At 44.2% G+C, this 26473-nt stretch overlaps 1 protein-coding gene across 13 annotated transcripts in view; it reads left to right on the forward strand.

Annotated features, from left to right (window-relative positions):
* Nucleotides 1-12178: 12178 nt before the first annotated feature.
* Nucleotides 12179-26473, forward strand: part of NDP (norrin cystine knot growth factor NDP) — a 35120-nt gene continuing 20825 nt past the window's right edge. The window contains exons 1-4 of one of the 13 annotated variants that reach the window (XM_054816527.1): nucleotides 14044-14328; nucleotides 14590-14654; nucleotides 18621-18750; nucleotides 24912-25258. In XM_054816527.1, coding sequence (XP_054672502.1) covers nucleotides 25085-25258 — 174 coding nt within the window. In that variant the 5' untranslated portion in view covers nucleotides 14044-14328; nucleotides 14590-14654; nucleotides 18621-18750; nucleotides 24912-25084. Of the gene's footprint in view, nucleotides 12330-12656; nucleotides 13271-14043; nucleotides 14329-14589; nucleotides 14655-18620; nucleotides 18751-24160; nucleotides 24218-24911; nucleotides 25259-26473 lie in introns of those variants that run through there. The other 12 variants (XM_054816552.1, XM_054816499.1, XM_054816518.1 and 9 more) reach the window with 12 other exon arrangements.

Genomic DNA, 26473 nt, shown 5'->3' on the forward strand with positions numbered 1-26473 from the left:
TGTTCATTCCTGGGTTTAGTTCTTATTTTTAGATTTCTGGTCCTTTATACACATCAGAATTACCAGGCAGTTTTATCAGATCTTCTGGATCTTTGTATTTTTTATTTGGTAGCATTATGCTGACTTGTTGACTACAGACGCTCTTTTTATGTAAGGCTATATAAATGAAGTCACTGCACAGCTCCTGGGAGGAGTTGTTTATTTAGAAGAGAAACTATCTTACTAGCTCTCTGTCATAAATCAGATATACTTGTGCCTGCCACAAAACAGTTACAAACTTTTTTGCTTCTTGTTCTCTTATGTGATGTTCCTATGTGAGACAAGATGGTAATGTACATAAATTAGATTTTATACAGTCTTCCAAACTTCATAGCAGGTGGTGCTTTGTCTTACTACACCATAGATGGAATACTTTGGGATCAAAGCATATTTCCCTGCACAGGAGGACGCCAACAAACTCTCTCCTTCATGACAGGTGATAAATGATTTCAGCATTTTAGCAAGGTGGCTGCCTTCACCTGGAAAATCAGAATTGGCAATGGTAATTAAAGAAACTGCTTATATAGAGACATCAATGCTTGCATGTTATGAGCAGTCTGAGACTGCTGTGCTGAATAAAGATGTTACAAACTGGATAGATAGAGCTGGCCTCATGAGTTCTGTAGACTAGGCCATTGAAATAAATGGATTTGATTTAGAACTACAGAGAATTTAAATCGTAATTTTACTATTATAAAACTCCACAAGAGATAATTTCTGTTTTCTAACAGCATCATTTTCTCCAGGGAAGTACAGCATAAATGCAAATGAAATGTTCTGTGAAAAATGTAACAGTCTCAGAAAAAAAAACACAACCCAGATCCCTAGACAAACAAAATCAACAAACCATGACATATTGCTTTTCTTTATGAGAAGGCTTGATTTTAATAATTTTCAGAAGTTCTATTTTGAAGAAGCCAAACCATTTAATTTGGACTTCATAGTTTGTTTCACTTAGTTCAGTAAATTATCGTGCCACACTCTGTCACACCATAACATATCTTACTACATCAATCATAGAACCCTAAGCGTGGTTGCGCTGCACCAGGCAGAGGTCCACCCATGCAGAACCTCGACTGCAACAGCGGCCAGCAGCAGATGCTGGTGGTGAGGAGCAGCCAGGCTTGTGAGGAGGACCAGCCTCGTGGTTCGGAGCCTTCCATAGCCAGGGCTGGTGTCCATGCTGCCCTGCAGTGGTGGCAAAATAAATTTTAAGCACTGAAACAATACAACTGCACCATCCCATTCATTGGATTTATTACATCCATAAGTATTGAAAATACCAAATTAGATACTATCACAGTATAACTGGAAGGGTACATTTAGTGCTGGTGTAAATTTAGGAGCTTCACTGATGGAATCGATACAAGCCCTCATATTTTGCAAACTAGGGCTACACCCTTGCCACTTTACTTTCCAAAGTGGTCTTTTGAAATAGAAGGTGTGAGCTTAGCAGAATGAGGCACTCCAGTTCCGTCATTGCAAATAGATGTTACAGGCTGGTAGAAGATTGCAACCCCAACCTGATCTTACAGAGGTTGTAGCTACCCAGGGTCTGAGTGCAGCCAAGGGAACTGTGAAGGCACAGTTGAGGAAGGGGTGAATAACCAGAGCTTTTATGAGCTTTGGACTAGTTCTGACTAAGCCAGTCCACAGTGCAGAGCTGTTGGCAGTCACAGCTAAGTCTGTGCAGCTCAGAAACCAGGGAACATGACAAAGACCTGTGTAATTTGTTCATTCATTCATTCACTTATTTGTTCATGCAGAGGCTGAGTTGCAAGTGATCGGCATAGCCCAACAAGGAAGCCTGCAATTCACAACCATAATTCTAGCCATCTCTTACAAGAGTGTCCCAAACAGGTTTCCTGTTCCAGATTAAACAATAAACGTTACAAGAAGGTGTTCCTTGCTGAGACTCTGAAGAGCCTTTCACGGTCGAGTGAAGGTGCTGGCTTTGCCAGAGATGTCTGCACAGGTGCTGTTAGGAAGCAGCAAACCCACTGGCCGTCCTGAGCTCTGGAGCTCAGCTCCAGCCTGCTGCAGTGGGACAAACTGGGTAGGGGCTTACAAGGATGGCTAGTTGTGTTTCCAAACCCATACCTCAGGGTCTGACTTGTCCCCATGAGGCTGTGCCCTTGTCAGATATTTTTGCATCAGGTACAATGTCTGCAGCGAACCCCAAATCTTTCTGCCTATTTTCCAAGGGTTTTCAATTAATGTGTCTGAGTCCCACCTCCAAGACCATGGGCTCACAGCAACATTGGAAAGTCCTATTTCCTTCTCTGTGACATTTGTCTTGGAGGCAGCCAGCTGGGGTGGCCCAGAAGAGAGCCAAGGACTGGACTAACGCTTAGGCAGCGTGGACCTGCAGAAAACCACATCTGAACTTACTGCATCAGCCTCTTCTAGTTAGCAACATGCCCAGACCCTTACCACCCATCCTGTGTCCTTGAACCTTCAACATCTTCTTTTACAAATGAAAATATTTCCTTTAATGCTTGCTAGGTAGTGGAAGAACCTGGTCCCTTCATCCTGGCCAACAGCTTGAGCTGCTCTCTGCAGGGCTGGGCAGCATCTTTGGCAATCACAGTCTGCACTCTATGTGATGGCATCCAGATCTGCTTTTTCCTTTGCTCTTGGAGACATTAAAAGGCTCCATGTGCATGATACACAAAATGATGATCTCCAGGCATGGGATTCACTCATCCTTTGCTTGGAGATGTCTGTGAGAAATTTAATTTTAAGCTTAGTCTCAGAGCAGTGCAGAGTCAAGGATTCTTTAAAGGTTTCTTCCTCTTTCACAAAGTCTTTATTAAAATTTACACACCGTGAGCACCAGCTAGAGCTGCCCGTGAGCCTTGTTAGCCTGCTGGCGTTGCAAGTAGGTTCCCCATACAGGTCATCATCCCAATAATACTTTGCATCATTTCCTTGTCTGTTGGGATAGATGTATCAGTAACGATTTCAGCCCCACCAGGATTTGCATGCAACGTTGCTGTGCTATTCCCCATGCCAGGTGTGTGATTTCTGTTGCATGGAGTTGGCAGTCATTGTTAGCTTCGCTGCAGCCCCGGGAGGCCGAACCATTTTCCGAGCTCAGATCTGTAGATTTTCTTCCCTTTAGACAAAATGATTGTGTATGGAGACTAGGAAGATTTGTGCAGGCAAAAGGTGGCTTTTCTTGAGAGTTTTCTTTTACTGAGAAACACCTCCAGTTTCAATCACTGCCCCGATGGCGGTGAGGCAAGGACATCTCTGAAATGAGGATGCTGAGTGCACGCTCTGTTTCCATACCAGCTCCTGCCCGAGAGCACTGCCTGGTCTGTCAGGTCTAGTGTGTGGTATCAACAGTCTCCTAAAAGCCATTACCCCTGGGAGGAGAGGAAGATGTGCTCTGTTCACGTACTGACTTCATTTTCCTTATTTGTTTCGTAAGTGACATTTCCTCCTGTGGATGGATGTGGAGTCCCTCCAGGGCTGTGTGCTCATTCCCAGGGCAGCGTGCTTGTAGCCCTCACCCCGGGCTGGGGGCAGAGACCCTAGCCACCCCCCTGGAGCGGGGATGGGGAGGGTGAGGTGCTTTTGTGCTCTCTTCTGTAGTTTGCAGCGACTGTGTCTACTCCCTGGAGCCCCTTGGTCTTTTCCACTATTGTTTTGACTCCAGTGCACTCGCCCTGCGGATGACACCAAGGATGTGACATTTTAAAAATCGCTGACACTGTTATGAACTCTTTCTTTCATTTGCACATGCCTTTATCTCCTTCAGTGGGGAATAGCCCTTCTGAGCCCTTTCTTTTCTTACGTTATGCTGCCTGTAGCTTTTCCTTCAGTGCTTGTAACCCTGTCAGACACATTATCATCTTGCGCAGCTCTGTCCAGCCGAAAAATGATTATTGCCATTTGCCTACGGGCTGGTTGTTCTTTTATCTTCTGCCACAGCATTTTTCATGGCTCCTGTGAATAAGTTCCTTCCCTCTAATGATGCCGTCACCATCCTCCTTGCCCATGCTGTGCACCATAGGTTCACGTTGATTCTTTCTCAAATGACGTAATCTGTTGTGATTTTTGCATCTTTTCCCAAATGCTGGGTGTAGCTGTGGCTTGCCAAGGCACATGCATCATATGTGGTCTTTCAGTGTCTCCCAGCACAGCAGACTTAGCTTGCCCTTCTATTTCAGGGCTCTTTTCCGAGGTGTTTCAGAGTCTCTGCCCGTCCTTTCATCAGCCTCACTCTGTTCTGGTTGATTTCCTTTGCTTGGCAAATATTAATTCCTTTCTCCAGAGTTAGTTCTGCTTCCTACAGTAGCCCCCAGCCTCTGCCGCAGGCAGCAGTTGCAGGGGAGGCTCTTGGCGGCGTCCGCTCCTGAACTCCTAAAGCTGTAGCTTTGGCTCTGCCACGTAAGGGCAAACTTTCCTTTTTGTACCCTCTATTTGAAAACCTCTTAGTTTTTTTAGCTTTTAGATGAAGTATAGGACTCGCATTTCTACAATGGTTTCTTTGCCTGGCAGAATTGAAAATTATTTGGAAACACCAAGGAATGTCTCTTTCTCCTGCCTCTCCTGCCTTTTCCTGGCAACCTCTCTCACCCTTACTGTACTCACACTCAGTAAACCACAGTTTATAACCTCTTCTGGTGTCCTCTCCAGGTCCAGTGTCTTTCAGCTCTCTCAGATCTTTGCCACCTCTGGTCTTACACAAAGAATATTTTAGTATATTTTGTTCCTGAGGCTGTGTACTGCTGTCCTTGCTACCACAAAAGCCCCTCTGTGGTCTTGCTCATTACATCCCAAGCTGGGGCCAAGGAGGACAATGATCCCTTGGACTTTCTGTGACCTGTCACACCTCTGTGCCTTGAGCACCCCCCTGCAGTCAGCAGAGCCCCAGGATCTTGGCCAGCCATGGAGAATCACTGGCTTTTCATAGAATCATAGAACTGCTTTGGCTGGAAAAGACCTTTAAGATCATCAAGTCCAATCACTAACCTACCACTACCACCACTAAACCATGTCCCTAAGCACTACATCTACGTGTCTTTTCAATACCTCCAGGGATGGTGACTCAACCACTTCCCTGGGCAGCCTGTTCCAGTGCCTGACAACCCTTTCAGTGAAGAATTTTTTTCCTAATATCTAATCTAAACCTCCCGTGGCACAACTTGATGCCATTTCCTCTTGTCCTATCCCTTGTTACTTGGGAGAAGAGACCGACACCCACCTGGCTACAGCCTCCTTTCAGGTAGTTGTAGAGAGCGATAAGGTCTCCCCTCAGCCTCCTTCTCTCCAGGCTAAACACCCCCAGTTCCCTCAGCCGCTCCTCATAAGACTTGCGCTCTAGACCCTTCACCAGCTTCGTTGCCCTTCTCTGGACACGCTCCAGCAGCTCGATGTCTTTATTGTAGTGAGGGGCCCAAAACTGAACACAGGACTTGAGGTGCAGTTTATGGGGTCCTTGGTTCCACACAGCCTCGGGCAGGCCTGCAGAGCATCTCTCCTTGTAGAGAGGAATCTAAATCACTCTTTTGTAAAGGTAGCAGTGAGACAGTGGTTTAAAGTGCTTTTCTCAAGTTCAAAGGTGTTTAAATTTAGAATCGTATGAGTCTTTACTCTGTTTCTGTACCTGAAGTCTGCCTCTGATTTACACTTGTAGTTTGAGGCATATTTTATATCAGAAAGATGTTCTTGCTTTTATTTGAAATAAAAAAAAATCATACAAGATTGCAAAAGATGCCAAAACTTCACTCACATCAAAATCCATGACAAGATCTATTTAATTCTAGGCTTATAGTATGGTAGAATAATTAAGTTCATATGTTCATTTGGACTGAACAAACTGCAGTACTCTAAGGAAGTTCAATGAGCTTCACCTCTGCTGTGGAGACTAGAAGGCAGAGCATCCAGCTGTCAAGGAACAGGCAGTGGTGGCACCAAATTTGCACCTAGTGCAAGGTCACAGGTTGCACCAAAAGCCACAGAGCATTGCCAGCTTTCATTAGGTGAGGATCCAGCGCCTGGGCTCTCTCCTTCTGAACTGCAGCAAGCTGCTTTCTGCAATTTTGGCATCTGCCAGCACAGGCATCTATTTTGTTGAAGCCGCATGCAGCTGTGCACGGAGATGTCCTTGTGGCTCTGCCTCTACCAACTACTGGGGCTCCAGGAGTTCATCTGAGTTCAAAGGGACTTGTGTGTGTGTAAAACTGGAGAATAGCATGGATTTTGGTGCAATTAGAAAGCTGCCCACAGGGAGCAAAGGACTTGTTTCTGGCTCTGTTTAGTAGGCAGCAGTTTTGACTGGGGACATTTCTGAAGCTGGGATTTCAGTGAGTTGGCCAAAAAGACCATGTGTCTGAAGACCTACCTGCAAAGAGGTATTAAAATGCACAAGTTTTGCAGCTGAGGGCGCAGTCTGAGCCTCCGACCATGCCACCATAATGACTTTTGTCCTAATAATAACTTAAATGGTTTCCTAAACATTAACTTGAACTTGCTCAAGGGAATGGCCTTTCTTTGCTTATAATAATTTCACATGAAGTACAGCATGCACATTGGAGGGTAACTGGAGTTAATGTCAATTATGAATCACCAATTTCCTGCTCTAAATAGCATTTCTTCTCAGCAACTTCACAAACGGCAAGCTGCCCTGCAGTTTTAACCCAAATTGTTTAGCTGAGACTGACTTTCTTTTAACGTTTTCTTTTTAAACATGGGGTTTTGCACAGAGAGTGGCCACGCAAATCTGGGTGGTAAAAAAATTATTGGCTTGAATTTTTCATAGTAAATAGCATAGAAAAATGTCTCTTCCACTTTGCTTATTGCATTTTTACTGCAAGAAAATCACATCATGTGGGTATTGGCAGCAGACTGCAACAAAATAAGGTTGCCATTATTAGTATCTGGCTGTATCTTGCCAGGTCATTTTTGCTGCTTCTATGGGAAGGTTTTGTCATTATGGAAATGTTGTTCAAATCACAGTCCTAACCTGATATTATACTGAGGAAGGCAATGATGCCCTTCTCAACTAATTGGAGATCCTCCTGCCCCCTTAGTTAGCGTTTTCTCTCTCTCGTACAAACCATCCTAGAAATGAAGCTACAGTTTGACCCTCAGCGATACACAAGCTACAAGGAAGCCCTCAGGATCTGACCCTTGCTGAGGGAAGCTACTTTAAGCCACATCTAGAAACTTTAACCCCTGGGTTATGCTCAGGCAAAACTGCCAGATATGCCACTGGAGGCTGTATAGGACTTTCTGACAAACTCTGACCTCTGGAGGAACACGGGGGACAGGAAACAGCTGAAATGTTATTGTTTGTGGTTTGGGATGGTGGAGTAGAGAGACCAACTCTGACGCCCAGGGTGCACCATAATATCACCCACATGGGGAGACAGAGATGCAAATGCTGGAGAAGCATGGGAGAAATTGCCAGAGACACCACATGTAAGCTGTATCCCAAGGTCCCAAGCTCCACATTGGAAACCTGAGGGGCACGATCATAACTTCTTCCTACAGGAGACCGGGGTTAATGCAGCCATCTTTTAGATGCAGTTTGGGGATCCTGTAGGACAGATCATAACAGTTCTTTGATACTTGGATAAGCATTTGCAGACTACAAGTCTTCACAGAGAGACTCTTTCTGCCTCTGTCAGATGGAAGAAATACACTGCAAATTGCACACTGCACGTCAAGTGTTATTATCCCACACTGTTTGACACAAGACTTTCCCTGCAGCCTTGGCAAAACCAAGATAATTAGCCTTCACCTATGTACAACTATAGATATCTGGTATGTTATGCATCTACTGCATATGCTTATAAGATAATTTGAAACAACCTTAATGGTGGAATTCACCTGCCCTAGCCAAGGCACCCAACAGCTGGAGGACTAAACTGGAACTAGTCACTCCTGGCTCCCTTTGTTAGGAATAGAGATAAATTGATACTGCCAAAAGGCAATTCCACCTGGTCCTATCATCAGCAAGTGAGCAGCCCTTCGGGTTGTACCTACTTGTGGTTTCCACTGACAGTAAGAGGAGCCAAGCTGGGATGGAGATATCTGACTTCAGGAAGGGCGGATAAATCCCACAAGTGTCTGCAGAACTGTTGATCCATATTGCTGAGATTCAGAGAAACATGGTAGCTTTCCTCTCTCTCCATTAGATATAAAAAAAGTGGCAAAGGAGACCAGAGAGGTGCAGCCAGTCACTCCACAGGTGATGGGGACAGGGATTATGGTGGCTGCAGTCTGTTCCAGGAGAAAGAGACTCTGCCTTCCAGCAGTCTGATGGTAGAAAAAAAGACATCTTTACTCTCTTATTTATGATTTTATCATAGGATTGAGTTGCCTTTTTGTCTGTCTGCCCTGATGTTAGACTCTCCTATCGGCATTTCAATCAGTCATCCAATTTCAACCGATTTTAACAGCACAGCAAAGGTCTCCAGGAAAACAAAGTTTCTAGATGAGTTCTTGGAGATGTAAGGAGCTGTGGTGCTCAGGCAGGAGTGTTGCATGCTATTTCTGTCCTGCAGAAGGAAAGTGAAGCACCCACAGTTTGGCAGTCTGAGGAGGCGAGGAGGCAGGGCATGCTGGATGGTGAGCATGTGCTTGCTACTTATGGAGGGCATGCTGCCCCTTGCTAAGCCAGCAGTCTTGTAGAGACTTTAAAAGCAGTTGAATATTTTGTGGAAGGAGCAAAGGCAAGGTGGGACATTACACATCATCAAGAGCTGCAGGGATCAGGGAATTGAAGGTAACGTAGAAGCAAAACCTGAGTGGGTAACCATGAGGGACATGGGCTTGAAAATGTGTAGGAATGCAGGCTTCTTCACTTGTCCTACACCACCTGTTCATCACGGCTCTGTGGTGAGCGCAGGGGAGCCTGAGTGTGACTAATGGCAGGCAGCGACTTTCGTTAGGAGGGCAGAGCAGCAACGTCGTGCACCGGGATCACTCATGCTGACCTTCCCCCGCCTGACTGCCGCCCGCCTCTCTCCCACAGACCTGTTCAAGCCACTGTTCATCCAAGATCTCTCCCTGATATATTGTTTTCCCTGTTAGACTCTTGAGCTTGTCTTTTTTAAGCACCAGTACTCCAACATCATTCTCACCTTGTAGGCAGCACACCGCAGGGGAGCCCTACCTGACTGGCTCCCCCTTCTTGCTGAAGGAGCCAGGAGGACACCAACTTCAGGTCCTGCTGAAACCACACTTTTCAATAAAACTAAAGTCTGAGTATAGTCCACAGGCAATATGTCTTTCTGTGGTAAAATGGACAAGCACAGTCTTCTCCATAGCAAGAGAGCCTTGCTATAATAATGATGTATGAGTAAGGCACTGAATAGGCATTTCCAGATACTGTGTCGTAAGAACACACATTCATGGGTACATATAAACATTGAAAAAAGAGGCCCATCTAGGTTACAGAAGAATATATGCATTTAGGTGTTTAAATATCTTTATAAAATTAATCTGGAGGAATGCACAACATGGTGACAGAAGAGATGAAAAACACTGAGTACCTAAACAAGCTTTTGTGACACCTGGTCCTGTATTGATGTATGTGGGTGTGCAATTTTATTTGTTGGGAATATTATTTACCTAATACTTATTTTGATTACTAAAATGATAGAAAATACTTCCTCTAAGAATTCTGAGCACCTCTTGTCTGCACAAAGTATATATTCATTATATAAGTATTATGTTGCTTGTTATTGTAGACTATTGTTACAACACTTCCAGTTCCTCCTACATTCCCAACTACCAAAAGAATACCGACAGCCAAGCTCCAAATATAAACCACCATGTATCAATTCAATAATGGAACAAAAGCATTGTCCTTCCCTGAACCGCATTCCTATACATTCAACTCCCTCTAACTGCTTGCAGCAATAGTGTGCATGTGTTTATGTCTGTGCGTAAGTATCTATCTATCTACACTTAAAAATTGTCCTTGCGTGTGTACTACACTCATGGTCTTCACAGACACAACCAGCACAGATACCAAGTAGTGCCTGTTCTGGCAGTACATTTGATGATATGGCGGTCTGTTATCCACGGTCTTAGAATGTAAAAATTGGCTGGGGAAGACTACAAAATGGCAGCACTGTAAAATCCTTCAGATGAAAACAAAAGATTCCACAGTGGTGGAATAAGGAAACCTGCGAATTAGGGTTGCAGGTCTGCAATGCATTTCATGGGGATGGAACCAGGGAGGTTGGTAGAACTCCATGCAGAGGTGGATCTCCATCTCTTCAAAATTGCAGCCCGAGTTCTTGAGGGATGGATTTATCTCATCTGGTTTTATCTAGTTAAAAGAATAGATATTTAATCCAACTGAGTCAGCAGAATACCTTTGGTTGTTCACAGAGAGAAAAACTGTTATTGATGCCGACCTGAAACTGGTCTGAATTGAAATTAATTTGGGATGGAAACTCTCCATTTGCCACTAGGAGAGCCTAAACGTAGTTTTCAGTCATCTACAGTTAAGTGAGATAAACTCCCTCTGAAGCGAACTTAGATCAGAAGTCATGGGAGCAGGATACCTGAGATCTTCTAGAAATCTTATCTAATATCTGGGGTCATCTCAGATGCCTAATCATCTTTGAAAACTGAGCTCTGAGCTCCTGTGCTTTCCGCTTTTATTTGTTTCTTTAAAATGACTGGTTTTACGGATGGGGTTAAGTCACAGAGGTTGAGAGAGGCTGAAGATTTATGAACAGCTATGAAAAAGTTATGGGCCATAGTGTTCTTGCGGTGGGGGGAGGCTACATTCGATGCTTCTACTTTTGTGCTTGTGATCATCTGTAAATTCATTCAAAAGGCCACAGATGAGGGCTTCAGTTTATAAGTCACCAGTCTGTGAGGTCAATTAACTGCTAATTAACTCCCACTTACTGCCAAACACAGTCTTGAAGATGAAGATAAAAAAATGAAATCCACTTTATTCTTTTTTTTTGAGAAATTCTTAGTCCAATATCTGCAGATTTTCCTGTACTAGGAATGTGTAGCTGTTGTAGCAAACTGCTGAGCACTACTTCTCAAAAATACCACTGGTTGAGGTATTACTGATAATTTTTGAGTATTTATTGTATGTTTAGCACCCAACAAACAATTAATATAGATAGTGTCACCAGTAGATAATGCAAAGATAAGAAACCTAAGCTGCACCAGTAGAAAACTTTAGCATTATTTTCAGGAAGGACCATGAATGGGATATCAACTGTGTCCTGGAGGATTTCATCCAGGAGCTGCTTAGCCAGGCCTTTGTCTCGCACGTGGCAGGTCCTTAGAGCAAGCAATTGGAGTATGTACGTGAGCCACCTTCTTGCTCATGGGAAAAGCGACACAACCTGGCAGCATAAAGACCAAAGGGCCGATAGCCTTAATTTTAAAAGAGGGTGTAGGCTAAATTAAAAAAAAAACACCCCACACTCAAAACATTGCTATGTGAAGTCTATCTGTTTAAGGTATATGTAATACCAGAGCATCGGTGACGTTTCAGCCCGCAGTTACAGCGAGGCAAAGGTGCTGGTGAGCTCTGCCATCGCCCACCCTGGGTGACTGCGGTGGCATCTGCGAGGGAGGCAGAGAGCTGGTACACGTATGGTCGGTGAGAGAAACACGGGGCTGACTTAAAAGGCAGAACACTGTAAACACAGAATATGAGGGGGAAAATGTGCAGCAAAACTCACATCCTGAGAGTCTCAGTCCTAAGTGGATCATTTGTTTTTCCCACCAGCCAAACCTGGCTCTGCAGCAAAGCAAGCCAAAGAATGTCTCCTTTATTGTTTCCATGATGCTTACTCATCTACAAGCCATTCCCTTTTTAGATTATTCTATTTTTAAGGCATAATTTCCATCTGTTCTTTGATCTTATACCACATAAGACATTTAGCTAATAACATCATCCATCAAATACCAACTTTCCTTTAGAGTTCAAACACAATCGACACAGGACCCCGTCCATCTGCTGGCCAGTGGCTCTGAACAGATCCAGCTTGTGAATGGCCAGCTATGTCGCCTATTTTTTAATTAACCGGCTAAGGTCTGCGCTTCCCGTAGCGCCGCGGGACGACTAGGGGGCACTCCAAAGGGAAGTGAAACCCGCTGCTCCACGGGAGAGGAGAAAAGGGTTTGGTGCACTCAAAGCTGCGATGTGCTTGTTGTAAGCGGGGTTTTCCAGTGGATGGACTCTGCCTTCGGCCCCTCAGGGAATTAATTTTCGCATTAAAAATGCAATATTTATATAAAAGGTTTGAAGGATAACCGTTTTCAAACTTGGCATTCTTCAGAGGAAGGTGGGTAAAGCAGAAAGATAATGTTTGAAATCTTAAATATCTCTGCTTCTGTGAGCAATCTTCTGAGTTTATTTGAGAGAAACTGCAGAATTTCAGGGCAGGTTATCTGAAACATTGGAATTGCAGATTTGCAGACAAGTACTTATACAGAAAATGCTTGTCTGCTTACCCAACTGGAGAGCCAGGGAATGTCAGATGATTTAGGTGACCAATTGTAGTGAAGCAGCACAGCTTGAATTAGGGATATCTGAGATCAATCAGAGTTAAAAAAAATCTAAGAAAAACCTGTCAGAAAAAAGGGAGATTAATGAGTAATCCAGGGGAAAGGTAGTTTTTCTATGGATATTTTCCAAGTGTAAACAGATAGCAATTTTTTTAAATCGTTACTTTCAGATTCTTCACTTAGCTCTGTTACCTTGCTTCTCGGTGGTTTGCTTTATCTTGCACACAGTGCATTTGTTTGGGAAGGAATTTGATTCAGGATTTCTATTCCACTGGCTTACATATGCCACAGCGTACGTATCTCCAGATCCGAAACAATAACAACAACAAAGAAGCGCCTACATTTCCTTCTATTTGCTGGCTTGCCAATAATAAGAAGTCCCTGCAGAGGGGAGCTTGGCTGGTGGTGTTTTGTGATTTCTCAGATAACAAGAGCTTCACATTTCTGTGGAATTCCCATTTGCCAGCGAGCTGCTGCTGCCGCTGCCCTGATTGATATATGACTGCAATGGCACTTTTCCATTTGACATTCCCTCTCTCTCTCTCTCCCCCTCTCCCTCGCTCTCTTAAACAACAGCTCTAACTTTTGTGTGTTGCAAATATAAAAGGCAAGCCATGTGACAGAGGGACAGAAGAACAAAAGCATTTGGAAGTAACAGGACCTCTTTTTAGCTCTCCGAAGAGTTTGAGGGGAGGAAGGAGCAGTGCATTTTCCAAAGGTAAGCACACAAATAAGAGATTCCTCCAGATTTTGAGTATCACGTGGACTTAAACTGAACGCTTAATCTCTTTATCTGACAAACCCATGTTCTCCTTGTACCATTTTTAAAATTAAAATGTGCTGATGTGGAATCGACACAGCTCCAGTACCCGTGTCTCCTTCTTATCCTTGTATCTTTAACTGCATCTCCTGTCTGAAGGATGCCTGTACACAAAGAGGTAGCCCAGTGTGCTTCTGAGCAACTTGGTTAAACATCTATTCTTGTGAGCGTGCTGGTCTGCAGCTCTGCACTGGTCCTAGCTGTATGGCTTTGGAGTGAATGGACTTGCTGGACTCTGACCCGAATTCGTTGAGGCTGGTATCGCCAGCACCCTCTTTGTCCCATTACAATAGGGCTCTATGAACACAGGCAAGCCTGCTGGTTTAAAGCTAGACTGTTTACTTTTATCACTACTTATGCATGCTGTTCTCTTGCCAGTCATCTGCCGGAGTGCTTAGAATAATTTGAAACAACAGGCAATATTTATTTCTAGCTTTGTGTGTCATGCTTCGCAGGAGCACTCTTAATTTGCACGTTATTATTTATCCAAACTTCTGGGAAGATTTACTATGGACTAGACAGCACTGGTTATGGATTAGGACAGATTTAATATACACTCTTGATTGGCTGAAACCTATGAGGAAAGCCACGGCATTTGCCTTTGCTGTAACGCCGTAGGGTATATTTAGTAGGTAGCCGACCCCGTCAGCGAGACACGTAATGCAGCGTGGCTGTGCAGTCAGTAGCTGACACGGGAGGATGCTGCAGGACCCCAGACCGCCTGCTGAAGGAGAGAGGGAGGCTCTCCTCATCTGCTGGCAGATCATTTCGCTGTGTATCAGCGTCAGAGGCACGAGCATAACTGTTCTCTGTGTCTTTGGGACAAAAGAAGAGTTTTACTGCTATGAGCCCAGTGATAAAGTGTCAGCGTAGCGTAGCTGCGAGGCGCGGGAACGGACAGTGTCCCGAGAGAGCCCAGCTGAGGAAGAAAGCCCTGTCTCCCTGCTAGAATTCAGGTGAGTGAATTCCTCCTATAAAAGTTCAAATGAATGGGTCTGGTAGCAAAATCCAGAGTAACCAGGATGAACCATGTGAAGACCAATCTGAGTACCCTGTTAGCTAGCTGCTGCAGTGTCAGTAAAGCAGGCTTACACAGAGTGTGTGTTGGGGGGGGGTAATTTTCTTGTGGCAAATCTGAATTGCAAGACTGATTCTTGTGGGACTGTCCTGCAGATTTCTTGTCCTACCTCTCAAATTCATTTAAATTTCTCCCACAGACTCCCCATAGCACATCTTATTTGTTTCTGCCTGGGACAGATGGCATGACAAGTAACTTGCAAAGGTTCGTGCAGCTCTTTAAAGATGAAAAAAAAGTTTCCTATAATGTTACTAACAGGTCCTAAAGCTTTGTAATTGTCCCGGTGGCTGAGAGGTGAGAACTCTGCATTTTGGAAAAGGGCAGGCAAATGATTATTTAAAACCAACAGTGGGAACAAATTCACTTCAAATCAGTTCCTTATTGCAAAGTTATTTTCTAAGAGAAGCAACCCAGCTGCCTGGTGGGGTCAATAAATGTGGATGTAATAATCACAGTGCTGTTATTTTTCCCTGCTCAAAAGAACATCTACATTTTAGGACCTCTATTTTTTTTTCTTTTTTTCTTTTGAATTACTAACGATGCTCACTTTTGCTCGGGTTGTGGGACCTTACTCATAACTGCGAGTAGTTATACACATGAATAATTCCCTCGACCTAAATAGAACTATTTGATGAGTAATTACTTACCAGCTTGAATCAGAGGTTGCCAGCGTGACTTATATATACTTTGACGTACTCTCGCTGGAATAATGAAATCTTATTTGCAATACTGGTATTACAAGAAGATGCTTTAAGATTTTTCAGTTAAAGCAAATGTGGAAGGAATAGATGTTTCAAGTTTACAAAATAAAATAAAATTTGATTTAGTGAAAGGGTATAATTAGGGGCTGCTGCTGATTGCTCTAGTTAAAAGCTCAGATCTCTACCTGAATGTGTCCCATGTAGGTTTTGCAGTGGGTTTGCACAGTGCCTGGTTTTGTTCAGATGCATGTTCACTGATGATTCCCCCTTGCAGAGCAGGATACTTGTTTCAGACAGTCTCATGTGCAGTTTGCAGTAGCAATACCCCAGGTAGCTGCCTACTCGTGGCTGATCTCCACAAAAGCCATCCGTCCCACTGGAACAATCCCTCACATGCTGTGGAGGCTTGTGATACCATCTGTATGTTCTTGCTTGCTTGAGTTGCCAGGATTGCAATCTTTTTTGCCCAGGTGGGAGGGAAGCAAGCCACCTCCTTGAGGGCTCACATTGATGCCTGCGGTGACTCATTTGGCAGGGAGTCCTCCTGGAGCTGGCTTCGTTCCCCGTTTCCCCTGGGGTCGACTGTGTCCCATTCCTGGCTTGTCTGCTCTCAGATGCACTAGGAAGTGCTCAAGGTTGTTCTCGGACCTTGAAGGGACTTGACTACCTATGGTGCAAAGCTTACATGAAGCCACTGAGACATTTGCTTTTGCAACAAGTCTGGAGGATTATTTGTTTAATTGAAAGAAGAAGAAAAAACCTCAACTCTCCCCCCCATACTTCCATTGTAACTACAATTATAAATATTGCATAGATGTATTACAAATACTACAAATTCCTCTGCTGCTAATGTCCTGCTGAGTATGAGGAGACACTTGTCTCTATGAGTTTTAGAACACATGAGACTGTGCCACAGTCCCATGTTATTTGAGCAATTCACCTCTTGAGCGTGGCTGGAAGCGGCCACATCAAAGAAATACATAGAGACCCCATGGCAGGCAGCTACAGTGTAACTTGCTGTGGCAAAAGATTTTTCCCTAACCCCATCAACCCTTCCAAAAACTCTTTAAAAATAAAACCCTTGCGACTGTAACCCTCCTGTACACAACAGGTCCTTTTGCTGAGCCCAGCTAAACTTTTGCCCTCTGTGATATCTTGTTCCACTGGATCATTGTCGGTTGTGTAAACATGTGTTTCTTTTCATCAGTGTTAAATGTGCAGCCTCTCAGCTCCGCTGGCCTTCTCCACGTCCCGGTATCTTGGGATGGGGTGAGCAGCCATGCCCAGATCACCTTTTTTTCTGCTGTCTTGCTTCCTGCTCGACAGCCCTTTTGCTGAAACTCGGCTCAATAGTAGGAGAAAGGTTCAGTTGGGTCAGGTTAGCTCGGGTGCCTGAGTCTCCCTGGCCAAGAGCACCCCACTTTGCCCACGCTTCTGTGCATTCATATGAAGAGATGCTGCAGTCTCCGCTGACTATGATCAGCTGTTATTTCCTTTTTATATGTGTCAGTGTGGAACATATTAAAATTTCTCAGTAGTGGTATGTTAGGAATCCCTCTGATGCCCCACCTCTAACTTAGCAGAACAATAAAAGCAAGGTTGTAGTAAGCCTTTGAGCAGCTGGCCGTCTATATATTCCTTCTTTTTTCACATAATCTAATTCAGACTATTATCCGGGTAGCAGTGGCACTACCACTTCCAGACACCATCAGTCCTTGTCCTGTTTGCTGGAATTTCATTGTGTGGCACGGAGATCCTTTCTACCACAGATGAGTGTAACCTTTCTTCTGGTGTCAGGGTATGGGGGCTGCTGGTGCCATGGAGACATTGGTCCTAGGTATTCCACCACATCGCTGTTTTTCAGCTTCTCTTTGTTACTTTTCTATTTGCATCAATCATTGTTATGGCTTACGCTTGTCACTTTTACGTGCTTATTATTACTGAGCTGTAAACTGTGTCGGTCCGGCAGTGTGGAGGCAGCACAGGTTACGTTGCCCTTTAAGAGATGTGAGTTGAGGATCTGAGTTAATGCCTCAGCTCTGGTTTGGCAAAGGTTAAGCATACCATGGCAGTGACAATCGCATTACTGTCATAGCAGCACGGCTCAAAAAGAGTGGGACCTAGGGGAACGCTGTTCCCCTTGTTAGAAGACATAAAATTGTTACCATGAGCCAAATATTTAGGTTCCCTAATTATCAGAGGCCAGGGTATATGGATGGTGGTCTGAATTTTGCCTGTGTATAAATGAAGAGAGGATTTTGCCCCTAGGGTCAGAAAAGAGGGAACATCCCCTTCAGTCGTGCTACCTCCAGCATGCATAGCACTCTCTGCTGGTCCCAGTGGCAGGGATGTCTTCGCTTAGTATTAAAGAACAAGAAACCCATTCCTACCCTGCATCTATTGATAACTGCAGTCCTTTGAAAGACTACAACGTAAAAGACAGGCCACAAAAACTGCCTGCCTGCTTGTAACACACTCCAACAGGTAGAGGACACACGCCTGAATGTGCTAGACCTCTCAGCAACTTGTCATTTGGCCAAGAGCCATTTTTCCTCATGTTGGGTCATAAGACTAAAGTAGAGGTAATTACTGAAGCAAATCCTACAGCTAATGCTTGGCTGGGAATATTTGCATTTTAGCCAGCAGCCACACTTGCTGGTTTGCCTCCTGAGAGGGATGGGAAACCTTACTTAGCTCGGCTCTGCACCTGGTGCTTCACCGAGGAGTGGTCCCATCCAGCATCTTCTGAATCAGCAAGTGGAAAACTGTATTCCTCTCAATTCCTGTCCCAGACTCAAGGCCATGACTACTCTGATATTCAGCAAGACACAAGAATAAGGAAAGAATCCAAGGCTGGCATCATCTCGCCATTAAATGGCTCTACTAGCTCATTAGAGAGAGATCCCATACATGCCCTTAATCAATCTATTTAAAGTTTCCTGGAAGCAGGAAAAGGAAAGAATAAAAATACAAGCACTCTTTTGTCCACCAGTAGTTATTCTTTGCGAGTGTATTAAAAACCCTTTTCTCCATGTTGGCCTGTGCCTGTCTGCTGGCAGGGCGCCAGCTTGCAGTACCCACTAGAGTTTGTTATTTCAACCGCCTAGCAGGAAGGCACTGTTAGCTCCCCCTCTCCTAGCTACCTGAAGGACTGGTAATATTCTTGGAGACTTCAAAAGGAGAGGGAAGCTCAGCCAACTCAAGTGCTGTTCACCTTAATTTGTTCCACCTCATGCACAGGGTCCCCGCCGCGTGAACACTTATGGGGGCCTTACATGAGCCGCCCCATCGAAGCCCGGGGAACCAGTCCCATGCGTGCTCACCCCATGCGTGCTCACCCCATGCGTGCTCACCCCATGCATGCTGATGCTCCTGGGGTGCTTGCAGCAGTGTGTTTTTCCATTAGATTTGCTGCAACTGCGATGTTGTTTCTTATGCTTCGAATACCATGGTCTTCCTGTTTTTTCAGTCTGCTTACAATCACAGGTGTTCATCTCCTGAAATATTAAAAGATTTAGCGAAGCCTCACAGCAGAAAATGATGTGCAGAAGTTTCTCTCAACTACCATCAGTGTGATTGACGTTTCTGACGGCTCAGAGGTAGTGTCCTTTTTCCCTTCTTGGTTTTTACGGGATAATGATCTGCAGTTGCTGGCTGGCAGGCAGTAGGACAGCGCAGCCCCAGCAGGACCAGAAGATGTGCTTCCCTCCTGCGGACACCCAGATGAAGATGCTTAAATCCCTTCTTTTGAGCCTGTTTTGCTTTCTACTGCCTTTTTCCTTCCGTTCCCCTCTCCTCTTGCCCACCAGCTGCTGCCAGCTCTGGCCAGGAGTGCGTGTTACTTGTGCACCCTCCTCACAGGCGCGCGCTGCCCTGCAACCTGCTGTGCAATGCGTGGATGGAGCTCCTACACGATGAGTGAGAACATTCCCCTTGGTGTCAAAGGGGACAAGCTTCAGCACAGCTGGATGTCAGCAGGGCAAGCGCTCATTTAGCACAATGAGGCCTCGGGGAAGCATTTCACTTATTTAGACCTGTAAGGATCTCACTCAAAATATTTAGTTTGGTATTTGCTCTGTCTTGGGAGGGGAAAAAAAACCTGTTCAAATGCTGCATGGAGGCATTTCACAAACAATTGGAGTTCCCCAGGTTCACCTGCTGCTTCCCGGCTGCCACACGGCCACTCGGTGACTTTGTCAGGTGTTTTGAAAGGAGGCTGCAAAGCGGAGTGAGGATTTTGAATGCATATATAGGAAGCCAGCTACTTCACTGCTGGAACAGAAACGGCCACAGTAAAATAACTAGATGAGAAGATGATTGCATTTATTTACAGAGCTACAACGTACCCTAGAGCTGATAAAGCCCTTGAGTTGATTCAACAGAAAGCAGGATCAGGCACAGCGTCTTAGGTCATCTCTCCCACTAGACAATTGTTCTTTTAAATTGCTCAAATGGCCACTGGTACGATTTTGTCCCACAGCACACCGTGCTTCCCAAGTGGTTCCTGGGCATGGTGCGGGTGGTTGCATGGACTGGAAGCCATCTGAGTGCCATGGAGGCTGGAGGAGGTCTGGGAACGGACCACACCACGCCAGGAGGCCGTAGGGCTGGAGAGCCACTCCAGGGGGCTTTAATGTCCCATCAGAGATGTGGCCTTAGAGCAAGACTTGAGCTGTGGACACGCAGAACCACGCATGGCTTAGGGAGAGGGGTACCCCTCCACAAAGACAGCCCTGGTGGAAGGGCAGTCCAGCTGTTGCTGTCATCTGGGAGCTGTGGTCGAGCGTGGGGTGGTTCTGTACATAGGGGCTCCCCAGCCGACCACCCAGATGAGGCCTTGGCAACTCATTGCAGGAGCAGAAATGATGGTTTCCAAGTTCCCTGAAAGCACAGATCCTTAGTCAGAAATCTCAGTCACGGGCCGCCATGGGCCATGCTAGCACCGTGGCCAGGCAGCAGCGGGGACACCGCAGTGCCGCCCCATGCCCTGGGCTGGGGTGCTGGGGTTGGCTCCAGCACAGAGCGCTCTTTCCCCCCTTCCCATCCCCAGCCCCTTTTGTGGCCCTTCTCATGGCAGCGGGGAGCTTAACCCTGCAGAACAAACCCTGCTGTAACCTGACTGCGGAGTTTGCCCAACGCAGTCGTTTCCATTCCAGTCCAGATCTTGGAGTACAAAACCCCCACTCAAATCCTCATCTTTCTGGACTAAACTTTTCCAGGTTAGCTGAAGTTCTTGAGAAATCAGTTTGGTCTCATAAAGATCTTGGTGGCATTTTTATCAGAACAGCAGCAGCAAACTACACACACACAGACATATATATACATACATGGTTAGCGACACTTTTTTAGGGCTGGAGTTTGGAGAAACTGAGTAGTCTTGTAACTCTTCTGTTTACATAACAAATTCAGAATGAGGGAACCACATGGTAGGATCCAAGTAATTGTGTTTACTAAATATGCACAGCATGCAAGGCCAGGCTTAGTTATATATACACACTGCTGCTCCAATGGGATTTTGGCAGCCTCCGAAACATAAAAGGCATTGAGTGACTTGAATTGTACCCTCATCGTCAAGCAGGAGTCTCAAACACGGAAAATACACAGCAAACGAAGGCCAAGCGGAACATACGTGCGTGCCTAGTTCAGGGGGCTCAGGAGCGGGGAACAGCGAAGTACGCCATAAATGGGCTTTTCCATTGCTCCCTTCCTACCTTCCAGGGTGAAAGCTGTGCAGATCCAATAGACCTTTGGAGAATTGCTCAGCTCTTTATTTTTTCCAAGATACATAGCAAAAAGGGAATTTCTGTTTACGTTCTCACAAAGAGACTGGCTAAATAATTCCAGATGATGGAATTTTCTTCTGTCCTTAAAGCGAAACAAAATCTTAGCCTTCACCACTCTCTAAATGATATTAAGACTGTGATAAGAAATCTTTATTTCGGCATTCGCAAAGCAGTTAATAACAGCAACATAAAGTTGGAAAAATAACCCTAACTCTGCCCATATGTTCATGTGCTGTACAGTCCTAGATTCATATGGGCTTTCTTTGGGATGTCTTCTATTTTTCCCTGCAGTTTTTAGGTAACAGCTGTAGCAGTTTTAGGTAACAGCTGGAACAGCTTTTAACGTGTTATGTCCTATGAATTCCTGAAAACTAGTTATATGGAAAGGGCACTATAAGCCTATTACTAACAACATGTAATGCCCCTATCAGTGAATTCTGAAAACATGAGAAGTAGTGGTTTTCATCCACTGTTAGGACAAATATTTTTATAGTCAATCTTCAGACTGAGAATATGAAGTCACCTTTGCATCTTGTTCTTTACAGGATGCTGTAAAGAGGAAGCATTTTAGCTTCCTTTTTGTTAGCTTGGCAGATGAGCTGTTTACCACAGTTTTTCACATGAAAAGAAATGGAGGAAAAAAAAGCTTAAATAAAAGAAAAAAATCTACGTGAAATTGTTAATTTTGATAAAAAATTGTATTTTCCAAATGAAACAAAATGTACAGCTATAATGATTAATGATTACAGGTGTACTTGCTTCTGGTTTTGGACAGATAGGTAGACTGGAAGCTACATATGTCACTCCTGGTATCATGTACTGTCTAGGATTTTATAATTTCAGACAGCATTTCAAAAGGAATACAACCTTTTTCTTTTCTTTTCTTTTCTTTTCTTTTCTTTTCTTTTCTTTTCTTTTCTTTTCTTTTCTTTTCTTTTCTTTTCTTTTCTTTTCTTTTCTTTTCTTTTCTTTTCTTTTCTTTTCTTTTCTTTTCTTTTCTTTTCTTTTCTTTTCTTTTCTTTTCTTTTCTTTTCTTTTCTTTTCTTCTCTTCTCTTCTCTTCTCTTCTCTTCTCTTCTCTTCTCTTCTCTTCTCTTCTCTTCTCTTCTCTTCTCTTCTCTTCTCTTTTCTTCTCTTTTCTTCTCTTCTCTTTTCTTCTCTTTTCTTTCTTTTCTTTTCTTTTCTTTTCTTTTCTTTTCTTTTCTTTTCTTTTCTTTTCTTTTCTTTTCTTTTCTTTTCTTTTCTTTTCTTTTCTTTTCTTTTCTTTTCTTTTCTTTTCTTTTCTTTCTTTCATGTGCACTGGCATGTGCAAATAGCCCAATGTTGTCGTCAGTCCTGCTTCCAATACCTACACACTTGTTTCGCCAGTATCTCTATCAACGACCTTACACAGGCTGGGTTTTTTTCACGAAAGATGGGTCACATTTACACCCGTGGTCTCTCTTTTTACTAATAAATATGGGATATCAGTACATTTTTCTTCTTTCAAAGCTTTGTTACGAAAGCCTGCTACATTTCTTTGCCAGGGAAGTATCAGGGCAATTGAAAAAGATCGTGCAAGTGTTAATACTTTTTGTATTGTGCTGTGTTTATCCTGAAGAAGGTACAGACATCTTCCTTTTCTCACATCTTTCCCTGCTTCTTTCCAGCTTTCTCAGAGTGTTTTCATGAGGCAGACTCTATGTCATCCAATTATTTCCTGAAGAAAACTAGAGAGATAAGCCTTTGAAAACTGAGCCAGGACTTCAGATTTCTCTCACTGTATTAAATCATACTGATCAAAAACATAGAAAGATATAGCAGCACAGAATTAACAGTGGGACAGAGACAGTGGGAAACGGAGATCCCTGGATGTAATATTACATGAGATGAGACCGTCCAATATCAAGTAAACTTATTTAGACAGAGAGGTAATTACTGGGTGTGTAATACTGATTAACTATGTTGGAGAGAGACCTTGCCAAGCAGCGTGTTTTGGTCAGCTTCTTTGTAAAGAAGAATAGGAATGTAGGTAAAAGGTTAAATATTTTTTTAAAAAAAGTGCATCACTCCTTCTGTTAGCTAATCTTTAGGCATCATCTGCATGAACCAAACAAATACAGTTCACTTCTGGGAAGGAGTCTGTCCCAGCTCCCATGACAGAGATGTTTCTCTCTTACCCTGCTAAAATGTTTGGAGGGGTATTTATTGACATGAATGAGACTGTGTGTAAATGTAGCCGAAATCCTAAGTGTTTAGTGTTGTTTAAGCTCCTTATACTGCAAAAACATAGTATTTTTTTAAATGCCATATCCACTGAAAAACATTTGTTCGGGGAAAATGCACCAGGTCATAGGTCAGACTCCGGGAAAAAAATATGTTGTCTATTAAATCCACAGTCACATCATTTTTCCTTTCCTACTTAGGCACACGGACAATAATTTGAAACCCAAAAAAGGCCTTTAAAAATGTCTAATATGCAGAGCGTGCCTAATTACATTTCTTCCCAGCATGAGACTTTGTATGTCACTTCAGCCCGACAAGTCCTGACTCCCAACTTGGATGAACTCTGGAAGGGTTTCTCACTGCTATGCGCTCCTCTCACAAAAGTGTTTGAGCAAGCTATAAAGCAATACACAAATCATCAAGCACTCTTGTGGGGAGGCCTCGTAATTTCAGGCTGTTTGGGAGATGAGTATCAGTCAGTTTAGAGTATCACCAGCAAACCAGAAAATAATTTTGAAAGAGGCTTGTGTAAGGCAATAAAGGCACATATCAGCTCTTTAAACAGGCAACAGGCTCCAGGGGAGCATTTCTGCACAACCAGAGAATTGGTTTATCTTAAGTTTCTTCAGAAAGTCCTCACACTTTTAACTCTACTTATGACTATCCTTTGCTTTGTGAGGTTATATTTAGATGGATAATTCACAGCTCTTTCACGCTGTAGCTATTTGTAGTAAAAGCAAAATTAAATCACACATTTGAGACTACGGACTTTGTGAGAAGGATCAAGGGGCTGTGATGAAGCAGCTGAGGGAGATGCCCTCCTTTCCCTGCAGGCACAGAGCTCCGGGCAGCATTTTGGGGATAGTCCTGTGTGTGTTTTCTGGAGGATCTCCTGGTCTTCAACATGCACCAGAAATCTAGATGCTCAAGTGGCAATCCGCATGATTCTACCCGCATATATTTTTTTCCTAATTGCTAGCTGGGATGTACTGGGATATTATGGAATATAATGTATTTTTCAGATGCTGCTCTTTAATTAATGTGGAAGAGACTGTCACTGAGCAAGTGCAGCCTGATGAGTAAGCAAGTAAAGCATGCCCACCTTTGTGTGTGTGAGTTTGGTACTGGGGAAGGCAGGGCAACTGGAGACCTACGTGCGGGTCCTCCATGCAGTGCAGGTCCGTGCTTAGTGAATTTCCCAGGGGATTGCACTGCCCATGTCTGGGCTTGGACCCTCTGCGCCCCTCCATCCTGGGGGTGCCCCTTGTCCTTGCGGGACACCGACACTCAGCCCCTTGAGCCGGGGGTCAGCCTGCCTCCAGCCTTTCCATGTGCTGCCTGGGCCAGAAATTCCCACCTGTAATGCAGGACGAAGCCTAGCTTTGCCCCCCAAGTGTGGGGGTTGATACTTCGAGTGGATACACAGTCCTTTCAATTTGCAGAAATCTCTGATGTGTTGGTAATCACCAGTTTTGAGGGGAACACATTAGGGACATCACCAAGTGAAGAAGATTGGCATTGCAGCACTTGTGATGTTAAAAGTCAAAAGGTTCTCCCCAGTAAAATAATGGAGCAATGCTTAAAGTAAAAAAGGCCTTGACATCTCCTTCTTAATGCCATGTACTGTACCTACTGCAGGAATGATGCTCACTCAGAGCATGTATTTTGGCTAGGAAAAATCCTGTGTGCCCTAATATTATTTATGTCTGTTTTTCTCCAGAGCTCTTTTTGGTCAGGATTGTGATTTATGTTGTTTTTATTCCAACTACACAGGAGATTCTTTGACGGATTACAATCTCAGCAAACTCCAACTCGAGAAGAAGAATGACAGCTAAGAGACTTAAACCAGACTTTTCAGAGTCCTGGAAAGGAACTGGCTGCCAGTATTTGGAGTTTTTTTAATACTCTATCTCCCTCTGCTGTTATCAGCGAGAAGTTCCTCGACAATGGGAAATCATGTACTTGCGGCTTCGATTTCCATGCTCTCGCTCCTGGCAGTGATGGGAGACGCGGACAGTAAAACAGACAGTTCCTTCATGATCGACTCCGACCCCAGCCGCTGTATGAGGCATCACTACGTCGACTCCATCAGCCACCCACTGTACAAGTGTAGTTCGAAGGTAAGGACTTCCTTCACCCCTTCGCAGCAGGGTGCTGCATCGCTAGAGTTGTTAAAATGAGCCATTTTGTGTGATCTTTTTTTTTTTCTCTGCACAAATTCCTTGCTACCAAAATCCAGCTGCAGAGAGATACAGATGTAGAGACATCTGAGTGTGTGCATCAGAAATGGGGCTGGAGAGAAAGGTTCTTGATTCTCTTTTCACCTTCTCAAAAGGAGTAACACACCATAATGATAAAGCTAAATGCAGTAAATTATAAGATTCAAAGGAGGATGTTGGGGTCTCAGCCGCTAGTGCCAAGGAGATGGGCTAGTTTGGAAGTTTAGATCATCACAGTCACCCCCTCCTTCAAGTGAGTAGTTAATCCAGAGTATGTAAACTTACGACTTTCGAGGTGAAGTACTGAGATAAAGAATCAAGCTGTAAAATGGTAATAAAAAAAGAATGTGAAAAACATTGCTATTTCCCCCCACACACACACTTATTTTCAAGGCCTTTGTTTTCATGTAGAATGACAATTGGATGTTTACTGTAGGGCTTAGGAGCAGAAGGAAATACAAGATTTTCTTTTATTTGAGATTTCAAGCCTGAAAAAATTTGTGTCAAAATGCTTTAGCAGCCAGAGCATGTAGCCTACAGTCATTTATTTCATTGCATGGAGAAAAAGAATGGGGAGAAACAATGGGAAAATCTTTGCTGGTCCCTTTTGTCTTGTCCTAATGTGTTTCAGCTGAGTTAACTCAGCACGTATTCAGATGTACAGTCTCCGCCTGGACCATCCCTCTGTCCCACAGAAAGTGGCTTTGCCTTCTGCACCCGCATCCCTGGATTAACGAAAGGGAACAACCACCAGCTCCAACACTTTTGCCAGCCCTGTGTTGGGTAAGAGAGCGATGGGAAGCAGGTACATGATGGGGTTTAGGATAGGAGGGCTGCCTGCGGTGTTGCCTGATGGCAAACCCCAGCAGCGGTGATCCCAGGAACATTTCCGAGGACAGAACAAGGATCCACACAGTTCAGATGGATGCAGCGCTGGCTGTGGAGACTCCCAGACGTCTTTGCGTGCAGAACAAGTTATTTGCTTCCCATGATCAGTGCAGGGGTGAGGTAATGCCACAGGTAGCAGCAGGCCATAAAATTTAAAATAAAACACAGAGAGAAGCGTCGAAAGAAAATAAGACCTGCTCAGTTCTCTGCGCTCCCCCTGTGCACCAG

The sequence above is a fragment of the Grus americana genome, chromosome 1 (assembly GCF_028858705.1).
Source record: "Grus americana isolate bGruAme1 chromosome 1, bGruAme1.mat, whole genome shotgun sequence".
Classification (NCBI taxonomy): domain Eukaryota; kingdom Metazoa; phylum Chordata; class Aves; order Gruiformes; family Gruidae; genus Grus; species Grus americana.